The sequence below is a fragment of the Rhinolophus hipposideros genome (assembly GCF_964194185.1).
Source record: "Rhinolophus hipposideros genome assembly, chromosome: 11".
Classification (NCBI taxonomy): domain Eukaryota; kingdom Metazoa; phylum Chordata; class Mammalia; order Chiroptera; family Rhinolophidae; genus Rhinolophus; species Rhinolophus hipposideros.
This window is the reverse complement of record NC_138057.1, coordinates 36,680,812-36,697,719: the sequence shown is the minus strand read 5'-3', so window position 1 is coordinate 36,697,719 and position 16,908 is coordinate 36,680,812. Positions and strand designations below refer to the sequence as shown.

At 40.5% G+C, this 16,908-nt stretch overlaps 1 protein-coding gene across 2 annotated transcripts in view; it reads right to left on the bottom strand.

The window, feature by feature from the left end:
* The window catches only part of MAMDC2 (MAM domain containing 2), a 128,897-nt gene that overhangs the window by 63,313 nt on the left and 48,676 nt on the right, over positions 1-16,908 (bottom strand). For both annotated transcript variants that reach the window (XM_081065259.1, XM_081065260.1), the window contains exons 3-4: positions 1,673-1,944; positions 105-189 (exon numbers count right to left, since the gene is read on the bottom strand). In XM_081065259.1, coding sequence (XP_080921385.1) covers positions 105-189; positions 1,673-1,944 — 357 coding nt within the window. The remainder of the gene's footprint in view (positions 1-104; positions 190-1,672; positions 1,945-16,908) is intronic.

The window sequence follows — 16,908 nt, the reverse complement described above, 5'->3', positions numbered from 1 at the left end:
AGTGCATCTATAAAATACTTTAGGATTGATTCAATTACCCCTGGCAACAGTGGATTTTAGAAAAAGATTCATGTTCTGATACATTGAAAATGAAACCCACTTACCAATACAGTAGCCCGTTGTCATCTTGATTTCAAAGAGTGCAAGGCTGGTTGTGTTTCCCCGTCCTAGCACACCTTCTATTAAAATCTGCACAACACATGGGAAAAAAGGGAGTGAGACTCCAAAACATGTTTTCTTGCTTCAATATTTCAGCTATTAGTCAGAAGCTGTTCAGCAATTGAAGGCAAAATGAGATTGTTTGTCTCAGCCAATTGCTATTGGATATCAATCTCCTGACGGACTTTATAAAAGTGTGTGTGTGTGTGTTTACGCGTGTAGATATATACCCAGAACTTTGAGGTGAGTAAGCTGTCCAATAAAAGCTCAGAGTCAGGTGCCTTCCACTGTTACCCCAAACACCACCTTTTCCAGTGCTTGTGGGTGGAGAGGAGAGCTTGTGCCTCTGGGGGAATTCATCCTGACAATGATCAGGAACAGAAGCCAGGAGCTTCAGGGGTGAGAAACCCCGTGGAGGAGGAGACAGGGTGCATAATCTGACTAGTGGTGGGAGACCTCCACAGGAGATGGAGGAGGCTCCGAAATAAACTAACTCCTAGTATCTATAATGCTGACAATTTTGAAAATTTCACACAAGGAACAGATAGAAGCGTGACAATTGATGTGGCTGGTTTCAAGCACTGTTGTCGTTCATACTTGGTTCTGTTTCTGAAAGCACTCACTTTCCTTTAGGTGATTTTAGCCCAATATGTTGCAACCGTGTTGGTAGACTTAGGCTATGATATGCTATTTGGAGGATGTGTGAAATAGGGAACTCAGACTCTCAATGCACCTTCCCTTGAGCTGCCGGATGGGGAGGAACTACAAGCAGACAGGGACGGAGGAGATTTCAAAACTTTCGAAGAAGTGGGATGGGATAGGAAATTGGAAGGGGGTTAGGAATGGACAACATATTCATGAAGGCTCCATTTTGTCATTGATGACATGGTCTCCCTAAATATCACACTTTATGGTCAATGAGTCCCAATTCCATCCACTTTCCCTACTCCAATCCACATCCAACTTTATCTTACATACTCTACCTTCCTTTTCCACCATTTCCGGTGGAACAACTTCCACCTTGGAAAAAGAATCAGAGCATGTCCTTTCAATAGCTTTCCTCTTTCAAAGTAGGAAAGTACTTTTCCTTTTTCCTTTTATTATGGTTAATGTTTTGTTTAAAAGTTGTAGCAAACAAACCATTAGGAAGATAACATAAACATATACCACACACAACTTAGAAGGATGAAACAAAATTATAAAAAATGAGAATACTTCCTTAACACCCATTGGAAAATAAATTTCCATTGAAGAGGTTGGTTTAGGCCCCATTTAGATTTGTACTGAAGTCCCATTTAAATAGACAGGAAAGAAATCTGGAAGGAAGCTCTTTTAAGAAACAAACAACATATTAATTTCCATTACTAATATTCTTCTCTGATGCAGCTCCTATAAAAAAAATCACACCCTAACACAGGAGATAACTAATTTCAATGGCGGAAGCTTCCAGAAGACCTCAGAACAGCATAAAGCCACGGATAAACCCTGCACCTCCCTCCAAAATTTCACCTGCCTTGAATTTCTTGGAAGTGTTTTTCAAATCCAGACTGGCTATGAGCCAGCTGTCCGAAGGTTCCTTAGCTGTCCAAAGCAAGCGATCAAAGCTTTCGTCTTCAAATCTCAAGTAGAGGTTCAGTCGGCTGGAATCTGATGCAGACCCAGAAGACGAGGTTATCTGGTAGACCAGTCGGAGGCAGCTCCACTCCTCAGCCTGTAAGTCAGAACTTAGCAACACAGCTTTCTCCCCCTGTTTAGCAAAGGAGGAGTCCACGTAAATGTAATGGCCTGGAAAGAGAAAATAACACAGGGAGGGGATCAAACTTCTGTTGGCAACTCGGGAAAATACACAACTGCGGTCCAGTCAATCTGAGGGCAGGTACGGCCTACAAATGCATTTTATTAGTCCCCCAAATGTTGTCTGATTGCTGGATTTCTCCCTTCGTGTGAAAAACTAGAAGGTCCAGCAACACTGAGGCCACTTAACACACGACAACAATGGGGTAGAGCTGAAGAGTGCTGCCTCTTCAGAGGGTGATATGTGAGCTCCATTTTGCCATAATCTCTACTACTCCTTTAAGTATCTCCTGACACAGAAGCCAAATGTCTGTGTCCTGTTATACCAGACCCACTTAGCACACTTCATTCATCTTCCTGGTCCCCATATGCATGTGAATTTGAGAACTCAGGCTAAGGGACTTCAGAATCTAGAGGAACGCGTGAGTAGGGGAAATATGTAAGATTGGAGTGAACTCAATCTTCTTCTTCCATAGCTCCCCTCATACCTAATGATTCAATCTGCATTTAACTTGCTTCATTACAATAGATTCAGTCGATTTGGTTTCCTCAGATCTTGGGGCCTAAGTAGAAAAAGCTCATTGTAAACTTTTTTTTTTTCATTAGGAATAAGATTCTCTTTAGAGTCTCTAGACTCTTCCATGACCAAATCTCATAGTTCCGATAACTAAATGAGAAAGCATATACAAAACACATCGGGCTGGGCTTGGAAAGCATGGGGACTCTGGGACTGTCAATCATCATTTCCTTCTCCTCCACCCCTTTCTCACTTCCCTTTCTCACTCCCTTCTCCTTCTTCTTTCCCTCTCCTCTTCTTTTTGTCTTCTCCTTCCCTCCTCCCCATCCTGCTCCACCCTCTTCCCCTTTCCCTCTCTCCAGCTCTCTTCCCTCCTCCTGCCCCCTCTCCCCATCTTCCTAATATTGACAAATGGTGCTCTCTTGGCTACATCAGAATTTAGAACAGCATTTTTATGGGGCAGGGGGGAAAGATGGAACCAAGAACTTTAACTTGAGTCTTTCAAATCCAACTCTGGCCATCAGCTTCCTATAATAGTGATCTGATCTGCCTGTGTTTCCCAGGGATCCATTGCCTTGCTGGCCTGCAACTATCATGCTTACTCAGAGGTTCACACATTTAGTGGCCAGCATCTAACCTGCTGTCTCTCATCATGTGACCACCCACTCCACCCCTTGGATTTTGGGCTCCCCAACACTAAACTCTTACTAGAAAGGCCCTGAAATGCCTGTTTGCTTGATGTACTTCAGCCTCTCCTCCCAAATGCTGATCAGCCAGAATTTTTGTCTCTGTGACAAGTACTGTCAGGCAAGCAGCAGCTCAACTGATGACCATCCTAACAGTTGGCGCACAGTGAGGGCATTGCCCTCAGGGAGCCTCACTTGCCTGCGAAGTGTTTCAAGATCAAGAGCTATGTCCAGCTGGCAGTCTTCTTAACGTAGCAACCACCAGCTGGGTACAAATAGCAATTGCTTCAAGATACCAATCTAGGCACCTCCATGGAGAAATCTGGCCCTCGCAGCAATCGCCACCAACACTGTTGCCTTCTGCATACAGTGAACACTCACTGTGAACTAGACACTGTTTTAAGTACTTCACACACATTTATTTACTAGTGTTGGGGGCTGTTGGGTTTTGACATACTAAGCCAGGCATCTGGATGCCAACCCGTTTTTGAGTAAAAATGCTGCTTCACTGTGACATGAGGAATGTCTGAGCGCTATCTTCCTTTCCCTACTCTCTGCATTGGCCTCAAAAGAAAGGACTCTAAACAGCTGGTAGTTGGGTGGGGTGAATATGAGGACTCGAGGAGATCCTGAGAACACTTTAAACCTTTTCTGAGGAACCAGAGAGTTCGTATAAAAGAGGAAATAAACAAAGAGAGTCCCCACTGGGTCCTATGGAGATTCACATCCCACGCCAGCTTTGCTGCCATCCGAGGCCCATGTCACCCTGGGCACTTCCCCATCTTCTCTTGTTCTCCTATTCCCTCCTTCCTTTCTCACTCTAGAAGAGAACAAGTCACAGCAAAGGCCCTCAAACTTGAGCCCAGAGTCACCTGGAGGGCTTGTTCCAACACAGATTTGCTGGGCACACTCCTAGAGTTTCAGATCCAGCAGGTCTTGGGTGATGCTGCATTTCTAAGAGATTGTATTTCTGAGAAGTCCTAGGTGATGTTGATGCCGCTGGCCCAGGGATCACAATTTGAGAACCATTGTTTTGCCACATGTGACAGAGAAATAGGACTCATTCTTCAGACACCTCTTATCTAGCAAAGAAAGAGCAGGCTACTGTAGGAAGTAAAGGAGGGAAGAGTTCTCTTTGGAGGTAAAACTCAAACTTAGTTAATGTGGGGTATAGCAGCCTCATAGAGTTCATCTACTGGTGATTATCTTGATTTTTTTTCAATGAATGTAATAAAATAAATCTCTCTTGACATTTTCTCTCACTACGTCAGATGTTATTATAAGGATATGCTAACGCTCCCGTTATGAACATTTGACAGTGCACACTATATAAAATGCATTGTTTAAAATACTTCGATCTTATACAGTATGAAAAGTATGATCTTATAAATCACTATTTACTGAGTGATTTTGACATCTGAGCCATAAATGTTGACTATTCCAAAATTTGGGTATTTTTGCATGTAAATTACAGGCCTCAAACTCATTTTTAGGTCATGCTGTGTGAATGGGCCCATTGGCTGCATTATGATCCCTCCAAAGATTTATCAACCCAACTGTTTTTGCATCCACTCAGCAGAATAATGCATTTTCCCAGATCGAATAACTAGTCCAGGTGGTACTCACCTCTACTACTACTGCCAAACTCAAGACAGATTTTTCTCAATTAATCACTACTTTTTTTTTCCTGTTCAGCCTGGATATAGCCTCAGAATCCTTCCAAACACAACATTCCTTGTAGCCATTACTAAGAATCTGATTTGGCACTTGAGTTGAAATTGTTATCCTTGCTGTGGCTTCAGTGTTAGAGTATTTTTTGTGGTCATGTTAGAGCTAAACTGAACTAGAAGGAACATGGCATACTTTAAATAAGTTTTAGGAAATGAAAGAATGAGGAAGATACTGATACCATGTTTCCCTGAAAATAAGACCTAGCCAGACAATCAGCTCTAATGCATCTTTTGGAGCAAAAATTAACATAAGACCCGGTCTTATAGTAAAATAAGACCGGGTCTTTAATATAATATGATATGATATGATATGATATGATATGATATGATATAATATAATAATAATATAATACCGGGTTTTATATTAATTTTTGCTCCAAAAGACACATTAGAGCTGATTGTCTGGCTAGGTCTTATTTTCGGGGAAACGTGATATCAGGGATGGTGCCTTACCCTGGACTGTCACTAACAAAATTGCTATTCTATGTGACAACATGGATGGACCGACAGGGGCTTATGCTCAGTGACATAAGTCAGACTGAGAAAGACAGATACCAGATGATCTCACTCGTATGTGGAATCCAAAGAACAAAGTAAATGAACAAACAAAACAGACACAGACTCATAGATACAGAAAACAAACTGATGGTTGCCAGAGAGGAGGCGGTTGGAGAGCTGGGTGAAAAAGGTGGAAGGATTAAGAAACACAAATTGGTAGTTACAAAACAATCACAAGGGATGTAAAGTACAGCATAGAGAATATAGTCAATAATGTTGTAACCACTATGTATATAATGCCAGGTGGGTACTTACCGGAGGGAATCACTGCATAAATTATATAAATGTCTAACCACTATGCTGTACACCTGAAACTAATATAAAATAATATTGAATGTCAACTGTAGTGAAAAAAATTAATAATAATAAAAATATTTAAAAACCAATATTGCTATTCTAGAACAAATTGATAACATTGTTGATGAGTGGTTTCTTCTTACTCTGTTAAGAATCATTTTACCACTGAGAAAGTGAGTTAATGAAGTTTTCTTTGTGAAATATTCCATTTATTCCATCCTCATGTGAGTTACATGTGGAAGTTAATCTTGGACATAATTTACATACAATAAAATTAATCCTTTCAATCCAGTTCAGTGATTTTCAGTATCTTCACAAAATTGTGCAACCAATACCACTACTATTTCTAGAAACTTCCATCACTCCAAAAGAAAAATCCCATACCTATTAGCAGTCATTCCTCATTTTACCCTCCTCCTAACCTCTGGAAACCACAAATGTACTTACTATCTATATGGGTTTGTCTATTCTGGGAATTTCATGTGAATGGGGTCATATAATATGTGGCCTTTTGTGACTGGTTTCTTTCACTTAGCATAATGCTTTCAAGGTTTTTCATATTGTAGCATGTATCAGAATTTCATTCTTTATTGAGGCTGAATAATATTCCATTTTATGGATATACCATATTTTATTTTTATTTATCCACTCATCAGTTGATAGACATTTGGGTTGTTTTCACTTTTTGACTATTATAATAATGCTACTATGAACACGTGTACAAATTTTTATGTAGACATAAGTTTCAATTCTCTTAGGAATATGTCTAGGAGTGGAATTGTTAGGTCATACGGTAACCCTGTGTTTAACTTTTTGAGGAGCTGCCAAACTGTTTTCTAAAGTGGAATTCGCATGTCCACTAGCAATGTATGAAGGTTCCGATTTCTCTACATGTTCACCAATACTTGTTACTGTCCATCTGTTTTTTAAATTATAGCCATCCTACTAGGTATGAAGTGATACCTAATTGCGCTTTTGATTTGCATTTCTCTAATGACTAATGATTAGAGCATTTTTTTGGTGTGTGCTTATTGGCCATTTGTACATCTGCTTTGAAGAAATTTCTATTTATGTCCTTTCCCGTTTTAAAAATTGGGGTATTTATCTTTTTGTTGTTGAGGTATAAGAGATCTTACATATTCTTGAATACTAGATCTTATGAGATACATGACTTGCAAATATTTTTTTTCCCATTCTCTGGGTTGTACAAAAAAGTACAAAAGTTTTTAATTTTGAAGTCCAATTTTCTATCTTTTCTTTGGTTATGTGTGATTTTGGTGTAATAGCTAAGAAACCGTTTTCTAATTTAAGGTCATGAAGGTTTATACCTGTTTTCTTCTAAGAAGTTTACAGTTTTAGCTCTTACATTTAGGTCTTTGATCTATTTTGAATTAGATTTTGCCCATAAAGTTGTCTTGGCACCCTTGTTGAAAATCAGCTGAGCATAGATATAGGGATTTATTTTTTAATTCTCAAGTTTGTCCATATAGGAGCACCACACAGTCTTGCCTACTATAGCTTTGTGGTGAATTTTGAAATTGGAAAGTGGAAGCTCTCCAACCTCATTCTTCTGTTTTGAGATTATTTTGACTATTCTGGTTCCCTTGCATTTCCATATAAATTTAAAGATCAGGACAGGAATAGGGCAAGTTAAAATAACAGAAATCACTGTTCTTAATGATATTCAGTCTTTGTTCTTGAATAAATGCTTCGGAATATTGCAAGTCTTTGGTTAATTTCAAGTTCTTACAAAGTTGATTTCAACAATTGTTGCCAGTGTTTTCATTACTTTTATGGGGACAGGATTTTCTGAAGTACTTAATCCACCATTCCTGCTGACATCACTCCCTTTCCACATCTTTTTTAACTAAGATGTTAAAGCAAACAAATAAATAAGAAAAAGGCAAAGAATGGCAGAAATCACATGTGGGTTGGGTTGTTGACTATGACTCAATCAGGCCAAAGATCTCGGGGAGATTTACCAGCTGGTGTTGGAGTATGATGACAGGAGGGGAAGAAAGGATCCTTTTCAAATATTGCATTGAGGCAATTCGAACTGCTTTAGGAGACATTGGAAACGATAAAATCTTTATTACGGGGTCAGAAAAGAGCCATAAACTTCCAAACAGATTTTTAAAAAGTAAGTCACCAATCGAAACTAATAACAAAACCACCTTGCCATAAAGGTCAAACTCCGCATGCCTCATGCGTGCCTCATGCGTGCCAGACATGAAGGCATCAGAAAATGACAACAAAAAAAGCTTTTCCATTTCGATGAAGGCAGACATAGAGAACTGGGTTTTGAGGTCATGGTTAACTGCTGGACACATCTACACAGCTAGAGCTGAATGCATTAATGACTTCTCATAATCAAGGTGCAGTGTGATAGGTCTAAATCTCAGGCCACCACTCTGGTCCAGTGGCCATGGCAGGAGTCATGAGGGACTTCTTGGAATCCCTGCAGTTCTATTTGCTAACGAATGTCCTTCAGGTGGGATGCTCATGCTGGGTGACTGTGTGGTACAACGGACCCCACCCAGGATTTGTGAAGTATAACCTGGGCTCAAAACTTTATCATGCGTTCGCGAACTGCGTCATCAATTTCCTTACCTGCAAAATGGGAATAATAAAACAGCGGAGTCTTACATATACATTCAATATGTGGGAAATCATTCAGTGTACTCAGAAAAAAACAAAGCAACTGAAAACAATCCAACCACTGCAATATACACATAGACATATGAAAAAAATTTCATACAAATAGCTACTAAATCTATTTTATAGATTTCAACACAAAAAGGAAAATTGGCTGTGTTAGACATAGAAATGGTACAATATGTAGAAAACTATGTATACTGTACAGTGCATAATTAAGGAACTTTCAAGGGCAATTTTGACAGTATCCAATTTCCACTTTTGTGCTGCGTTTAGAAGGTGAAGTTCAAGTGAGATGTGTACCTCTAGGATAGTGAGAACCTGATGAAAATCATGCATACACAAATGCTTTGTGATTGTAATGTTAATTATTCCTCTTCTCATCATCAGGGGGAGGAGTCCTTTAATTGTTCCAGTAATAGTGTGACATTTGTCTTCTTTTTTTTCCAATGTGGACAAAAAAGGGGCCACACACTAAACCTGACAAGCTCAGGGGAGGCCTGCAGGGTAGGTCTCACAAACTTGGAGACTGAAAATAACCACACAGGATGGTCTGAACATAAAAATTCCTAACTAAAAGCGGGTCATAGTGAGTAGTCATGTCCTAGGCCTCCAGCTTCCTTGGCAAAGGTCAATCTTTACCTTAAGCGAGCCTGTCTGTTGTCTTTTTGCATTTAAGATAATATACTTTTGAAATGTCAGCATAATCTCCTTTTCCAGATCCCTCAGGACACAACCTCCAACACCAGAGCAGGTTTGGGTGTTGTTACATGGACACCAACATGGTTCAGGCAGCAGACCAGCAGCACATTTTCAATGCGAATTGCTAAGAACAGCCTTCATTCATTTCACCTTAATTGACTTTTTGATGTTGAAATCTACGTTTTTATCCTCTTGAGGGCTGGGCGCATCCTCAGAGATTTGTCTCTTCCTAACTAAGCCCCCCTGGCTCTCACCCAGGATTAATCATCATCTAAAGTGAAATTCAGCATATTTACCCTTGTTATGATTCTGGCTGAAACCCAGGTCTAATAACGACACCTACATCTCTATTTTGTTTAGCATGGTACCTAGCGTGTCTGAGACTAGGACGCTCCCTCCTTTTGGGCAGTGTCCTTCTCAGACTGGAGTTCAGCCCCTGCACTCAGGCGTGGACCTTCTCACCCAATTTCCTGAATGTTTCACTGCCTGCCTGGACTGGGTCCTGCCTGTGGAAGCAGTACAGTGGAGTGGTTAAAAAGCGTTTATCATGCAGGCAGCTATTGGTTCAAATCCCAGTCAGACCAATTACAAATCATGTCACTTTGGGCAAGTTACTTATACTGAGACTCACTTTCTTCATTGGTAAAATGAGGATGCTAAAAGACTGACTCTGCTGAGTTTTGAAGAAGACCAAGTAAGATAATGTAGGAAGGCACTTAACATAGTGCTCAAGGGAACTTGGTAAGATCTTAATAAATGTTAGGTCTTATTTTTCCAGATACACTCTTCCTGAGGGTCAGCCCATCTCATCATCTTATACTGGACCTCCGCTTCTAACTGTTGCTCGTCTACCTGCTGCCCAGCCCTTCTGCCCGCTGTATGAAGATCCATTCTCCCTATTGCCTGCTCTGCTGCTATGAGTACATCTTTGTCTAGGTCCCAGTGCCGTCTAGTCTGCTCCACCCCATTGCCCAACTGTATTTCCTGCTATGACAATCATTTTTGCAATCTATCATTTGATCAAAGCAGCCTTGGACAAGGATACGTGCAGAGCATCAAGCAAATGTTCCTAAAGTTGTTTGCAAAGAACCAGATGCCTGTTGTGGAGAAAGAATGTCTCCATGGAACTGCATCCTCAATTATGGATAATCCATCAGCTCACATTTTGAAGGAATCTTGCTTTCTTTGCACATCAAAGAATTTCCAAAAAATTAAAAAGTCAAATTACTAAATATGTGTAGAAAATGCAATGGGCATAGAATTTCTCAAAAATAGTTGATTGTGTTCTTAGAAAATAAATGCTGTAGCATTCCTCAAATGCCAACAATGGTATTAAATACTTGGGATTGTTAAGATCTGACTTTATCAATACGATTCATGATTATTTATACATCTGCAGTTTGGATGTGACATCTGCTGGCTATCTTTGGCAGAAGAATGCTCTGCTCTGAAATTATCTAAGAAAAGTCACAATACTGTGACAATGCATAAAATATTCTCACCTTCTGTTTGAAGTTTCCAACTTTACTATTATCCTCTGTAATTTATTTAATAAATCACTACATGAATATAATTTTAATCATATGAAAATGAACACAGATTTTATAAATTCAAACAGAATTCGTATGTCATCTATTAGAAAAGTCATCTATTAGAAAGTCATCTATTAGAAAACAAAGACTCAAAGAGAATGAACAGTCATTGTGCTGCAGGAACTAGATTATTGACATAAGTTCTTCCCTCTTAAACATGACAAATGATCCTATCAGGTGGGAATTACCACATTACAAGGGAGGAAACAGACTCACGAAGGTTAATTCAGCAATCCGAGGTCACCGCTAGTAAACCAAGGTCTGGCTCCAAGCCCTTGCATTTCCCTTGAACCATGCTGACTCCAAATATCTCCTTGTAGCTTTATTAATTTATCTTTTCATAACTGTATTCACTTTCCTATGGCAGGAGAGCAAAGTTGTCTTTCTTTTCCTTACACTGGGAAGCTGATGGAATGCACGTTTGTATATGGACGGTCATGTAGGCTTTTCTGCAAATATTTTTCCTATGGATAGCACAATAACCAGATTAACTTTTCTGCCTCATTGCCTGAACTCTGAAAGGGTTTCAAACATGTCAAGTTTTCTAACATGAGGCTATGTCTTTTAATTGATCTGTAATAGTGTACCTTTTCCTCTCCAAATTGATGGTTAGAACGAGTGGATATAGAACAGACATTTGCATCTGCACTGTGGTTAGTGGCAATGGAACAGAAAACAGAAATCATACCCCACCCCCAGCCCTGGCCTCCGAGGACCCCAGGCATCGTTCCTAGTAGATCCTTCAGGGAGTGGGGTGTGCGGCAATATGGAGATGAAGGGTTATGGGGCCCCTCAGCAGAAGGGCAACTGGGGCAGCCCAGAGACCCATGAGTATCAACCTCATGTACGAAGTACAGCTCAGAGTGTCAGCCCAGTGTCTTAAGCAGTATTTACTAATGTGCACTGAGCAGAAGGCACTATGAGTGCATCTAATGGGCTGGATTTGGACCCCTAACTGCCAGACAAAGGGTGCTATCCAACAAACACAAATCTGCCAGGCTCCCAATCTCCCTGCTGGATTAGAAAGAATCTCTCCACAGGGTTTTGCAAGGCACATGTTTTTTAAATGTGTTTTTGATGGTAACGGCTTCTTTTCTTCCTTCTCCTCTAACATGAGGTCCCCAATAACGACAGAGGTTCAATAGATTTCTTATTCCCGTACAATAATTCTGCATGAGAGTCTTGGCTTCTGGATAGTTTCCATGGATTAGGAGATGAAGAGATTGAAGAGATATGAGTTTACCTCTGACTCTCTCAGAAATCAATGTCCTGAGGATGGTTGCTCTGCAGTGCAACGTTGTAATCAAATCCCACTTCTGAAATGTGACGGGCAAAATGATCTATAATTGAGAAATGTCTGGTATTTGCAGTCCTATCATTGTCTCAAGTGGTAAGAAACCCCTCCCAGAATGAAACCCTCCCTAGTTCAGCAAAGAGGTTTTAGTTTGGGGGAACATTTCTAATATAGCTTTGTTTATGGAAAAAGGAAAGCCTGCACTTAAAGAGCAGCATGAAATTGCCACGTGTGAGCTTCCGTGTCCTCCCAGCTCACAGTGCTGTGGGCAGGGTAAGCCCTTTCTCCTGAGGTAGACACTGACTTTTCAGTTGTCCTGGTATTTATTTATAAATAAGACTTTGCTCCTCTCACCAACGGAGCTAGTGTTTCGCTTATGACTGCAGAACTTCTGTAGAAACATGTCAGGGCTGGAAGGGACTTTTATGTGCCCTAGTGCCAGAGGAGGTTTTTTTCTCTAGTGTCACTAGGGATTAAAACTGAAGAAAACTATGAGGCCCAATGCAGATTCACTGAATAGAATGTCACCATCGATTAGTACCGTCTGCCCTGGTCCTGGGAGCAGGCCATGGGTGGCAGATAGGGTTCAACTTCTTCCTCCGACTCAGCACCTCTTCCCACATCTGAGGTGTTTGGGGAGTGAGGAGAATTTCCACAATTTGTGGCACTTTTTGCCCTTAGAGGTGGCTCTTGTTTATAAAATCACATGCAAGTGACATTCACCTCTCTGACCGCCCCCCCTTTGATTTTAAAGGGCATTCTTCCTCTGGGTTCCTTGATATCTACTTTCATGGTTTTGCTCCGACCTTCCACCTGCTAATTCTCAGTCTTCTAGTGAAATCTCTACTTTGTCTCTTCAGTGGGTCTTTGTGTTTCACTGTGTCTGGGTTTGGTTTCTCTACTCTGATGAGTCTTCCTCATGGTGGCAGAACTGCTAACTGCCTACTCAACATCCATTCTCTCCTGCTTCCTCCCCTAATTTGATTGGGGCTGGTAATGTACCCAGCCAAAACACTGCCGTTGCCAGGGCATCCTTGCACATAGAGGAGACCAAGGGCTAAGTCCTAGAGATATAAGAAAGTTGTTGAGTGGGGCTTCCAAGAAATCTCCTTAAAGACAGCCTGACTTTTGGTCCTTCTCCCTTCTTCTCTCTTCCCGTCTGAGGTATGGATGCAATGGGCTAAAGTTGCAGTGGCCATCTTAAAACCAGTAGGTGACAAGGCAACCAACTCATGCCTGTTATCCTGGGACTTTCTTGGTTTAAAAATGGAAAATCCTATGTCCTGGGAAATGCCTCAGTCCCAAGCAAACTGACACAGTTGTTACCCTAGCAGATGACCCTAAGGATGGAAACCATCACTGAGGGCAGGGTAGAAAGACAGACGGACCAGTGTTCCCGCTCATGTGTGGAGTCTTCCAGCCAGTCTGGACTTCCAATCTCTGTGCTTTTCATTACGAAAGAGAAAAACAAATCCTCATTTAAACCACTGTTGTTTAGTTTTTTCTGCTATAGGCTTTCAGACTACCTGACTGATTCACTACCCCTAAGACCTCCAACCTCATTTTTATACAGGTGATTCCCAAGTCTTATCACAGGCTTGATCCCTTATTAACTTCCACCCATACATCTAACTGCTTGCTGGACATCTCCACTTGGACATGCCATAGACACTTAAACTTATTCTCTGTCCCCCAAATCCTGCTCTTCCTCTGTGTTCCAAATCTGAGCGAACTGAGCCCCCAACTATCTAAGGACCACTCAAGGAATCTCATTGTTGAGATTCTCTTCACTGATTCCTCTGTCTCCTTCTGTCTCCAAAATTCTACCAATCTTGATAATTTAATTTCCTGAGTTTCTTTCAAAGCCATCTATTCCACCAAGTTCCCTCTACTGTACCAGTTTAGAACACAATCTTTTTCCCCCCTGGATTATTGCAATAGCCTCACAATAGGTCTTCCCTCCTCAGTCTTGCCCCACTCTAATCTGATCTCCACACTGTACCCATCGTGTTAGTTCTATTCTGCCGAACTGATCCTTTTGCTTCTTGGCCTTAAACACTTGAGATTCCTCACTAAAGAGATCCCCACTGTCCTTGATTTGTAAGGCTCTGGTGTTCCGGCCCTCATATTTAACCACCACAGTCAATAGGGCAGCCACAGAATTTCTTTTAGTTCCTCTAAGCTAAGACACCACACTCTCTTTTGCATCCAGGCCTTCTCACAATGCTGTTTTCTTTAGCTAAAATACTCTTTCATCTCTCTTCCTTCTAATGTTCCACCACTATCTTCTGCCTCCTTTCCTACTTCACTCCTACACTCCATTGAGATCTTAGCTTCACAGGGCCACTAAGTAGAGTTGTGCAATGCACAACCTAGACAACTGTACATAGTGGTCTTGTTTAGCTACTGCTTTTCCCAGGCAGTATACTTGAAGTATTCTTCACTAGATTTGAATCACAAACGGGCACACACTATATCTTCTTGCCTCCTAGTAGGGTACATGAGTAAACTTCCTGATGATAGATGTATCTTGTTATGTTTACTATAAAGGATATGCTAAAACTCTTTTAATGTGAAGATTTCTCATTGATTTTGAATTTTGTAACAATTATTCAATATACTCTTATTTTAGGAAATACGATTTTTAATATAACTTCACTGGTAACTCACACTACACTTAATATTTTCACATATGCTCCCACTGTGAACACGGAAACAGAAATTCTCATTATGTCAAGATATACAAAGGATTGTTAAAAGGCACAATTCTTTGCCTTTCTGGAATGCAGACTTTGTGGGAAGCATTCGGAAAATGTTTCACTGTGTGACATTTCTAAAGCAAGCTATAGTTTTATCAGCTTCAAATTTCAAGGAGCTCGAAAGTGCAGAGACCAGCAATACATCGAGAAATGATGAAGTCAGCATTGCTGAGCCGTCTCTAATGCCACTTTGGTTCCCCCTAACAACAGGGAAATTATTCTCATTTCATGCCTAACACTGCAAAAGTAGTCTTAAAAGATTACAAAGCATTAAGCCTGGCAAAAGTAAAACAAAGCCAGGAAACTCCAGTGTAAACAATCTGCCAAACTCTTGAAACCACCCACCACAGATGTTTGTTCCACCCTTTTCCATAGGGACAGGAAGGGTGTAGCTTTAAACCCTGCTGGTCCCAGTGGTGGTTTTAGAAGAGAAGTTTACCTATTTTGACTTACAAGAGACTCGAACTCTCTATCTTCCCGGTTTTGCTAGTACCACAGCTGAGAGTACAGCTGAATATTTTGGTTCATGCATTATGCAAGGCAATTTTGTCAAACCAAAAGAGTTATACACATTTCAGCTTCATTCAAGCCAGAATAAAATAGGAGTGCCTATGAAAATTTCACCTTAGTACAGGTAAATAAATAAATATGAGTTTAAGTACATTTTAACTATATATTTATTTATATATATATAGAGAGATAGATGTACATTTATTTGCACTTTCTAATTTCAAATTCTGCATTTTGTACTTATTATAAAGTATAAGAACAAGTAGGAGCAAGAATACTCAACTTAAAAAGAAAATATAGGCATACACTTATCATTTTGTTGCATTACAGAGGAGATATAACTTATAATAGTATGAACATAATAATAGGAAGAAGAGTTTAAATGAAAACAATCCCCATAATATCTGTAAAATGAGCGATCTGATCTAGATTAGCGGTTTTGAAACATTTTGTTTTTCAAACATAATTGAACACAGAAGTTCATCTATTAACAGAGCAAAAAAAGAGTGGCTGTGATTGCCAAGTTCTCTAAATAGTTTCTATAGTCATTTGTTGTCCAGAACAATTTTGCTTACTAAGTCTGTTCTCTCCCAATCAGCCTCCTTTACAGAGGCCCCCTGAAGCTTGTCTTGTGGACATGGGGCTGGTTAGGAAACTCCTGACTTAGACAGTCTTTGGGCCCTCCGATATGGCAGTCTAATACACTACAAAGTAGAGCGATTCCTTGTCCTGCCAAGTCCCAGCTGGATTCCTGCTCCTTCCATTTTTGTGTTACCTAGTTAGCTGGGTGTTTGCTTTAGAACATGAATTCACTCTCTACATATCTACGTAAGTAACCACATTCACGCTGGCTGAGAAGTCGTCATTTGCCAAGAAGTCTTTGCTGAGTTCAAGAGCCAATATGCTCAACACCCCTAATGCAGCAGTTCTCAACCTTGGACGCACACTGGTGTCACTGAGGGAGGCGTTGGTCTATTAGACATCAGTCCACGTCCTGGGAGACCCCTCCATTCTGGGCAAACTGGGTTAGTGGGTCACCCTACTAACAACAGAACTTTTAGAATTTCTCAAGGTGTTTTCAAAGTTAAGCCAAGCTTGACAAGCACTCTTATCTGCTTACTCTCCCACTTTGGTTCTATCACTGCTGAACCTCAGCTAGACAATGCACTCAGTGACGGCAGGATCTATCCATTTTACTCACCCCTTAATCTCCAATATCTGGCACACAGTAGGTGTTCAATAAATACAGACTAAATGAATTAAGCAGTATACCCTGCCACTCACTCTCCTAAGGTAAAGATGGTTTAAAATAAAGGCAACGAATTTAAGTCCAAGAACAATAAACACTGATAATGAAGTCCCTGTTAACATTTTAGATATCCTCCTTAAGTATGGAAATAAATATGTGACTATGTGCCTAGGGCTTATAAGCAATCACAGGAAAGTGGGTCAAAAGGCAGTGGGTTTCAATACATTATTTGCCATGGAGATAAGGGTTTTGATCACAATAACACCGAAGGCAACTGTGCTCATTCCTTACAATTATACAGCACTTTACTATTCACAAAGCAGTGGGGCACATTTAAGCCTCATTGCAACCCCACAATACAGCTGGAGAGTTATTATCCTTCCTGTTACAGATCAGGAAGGCCAGG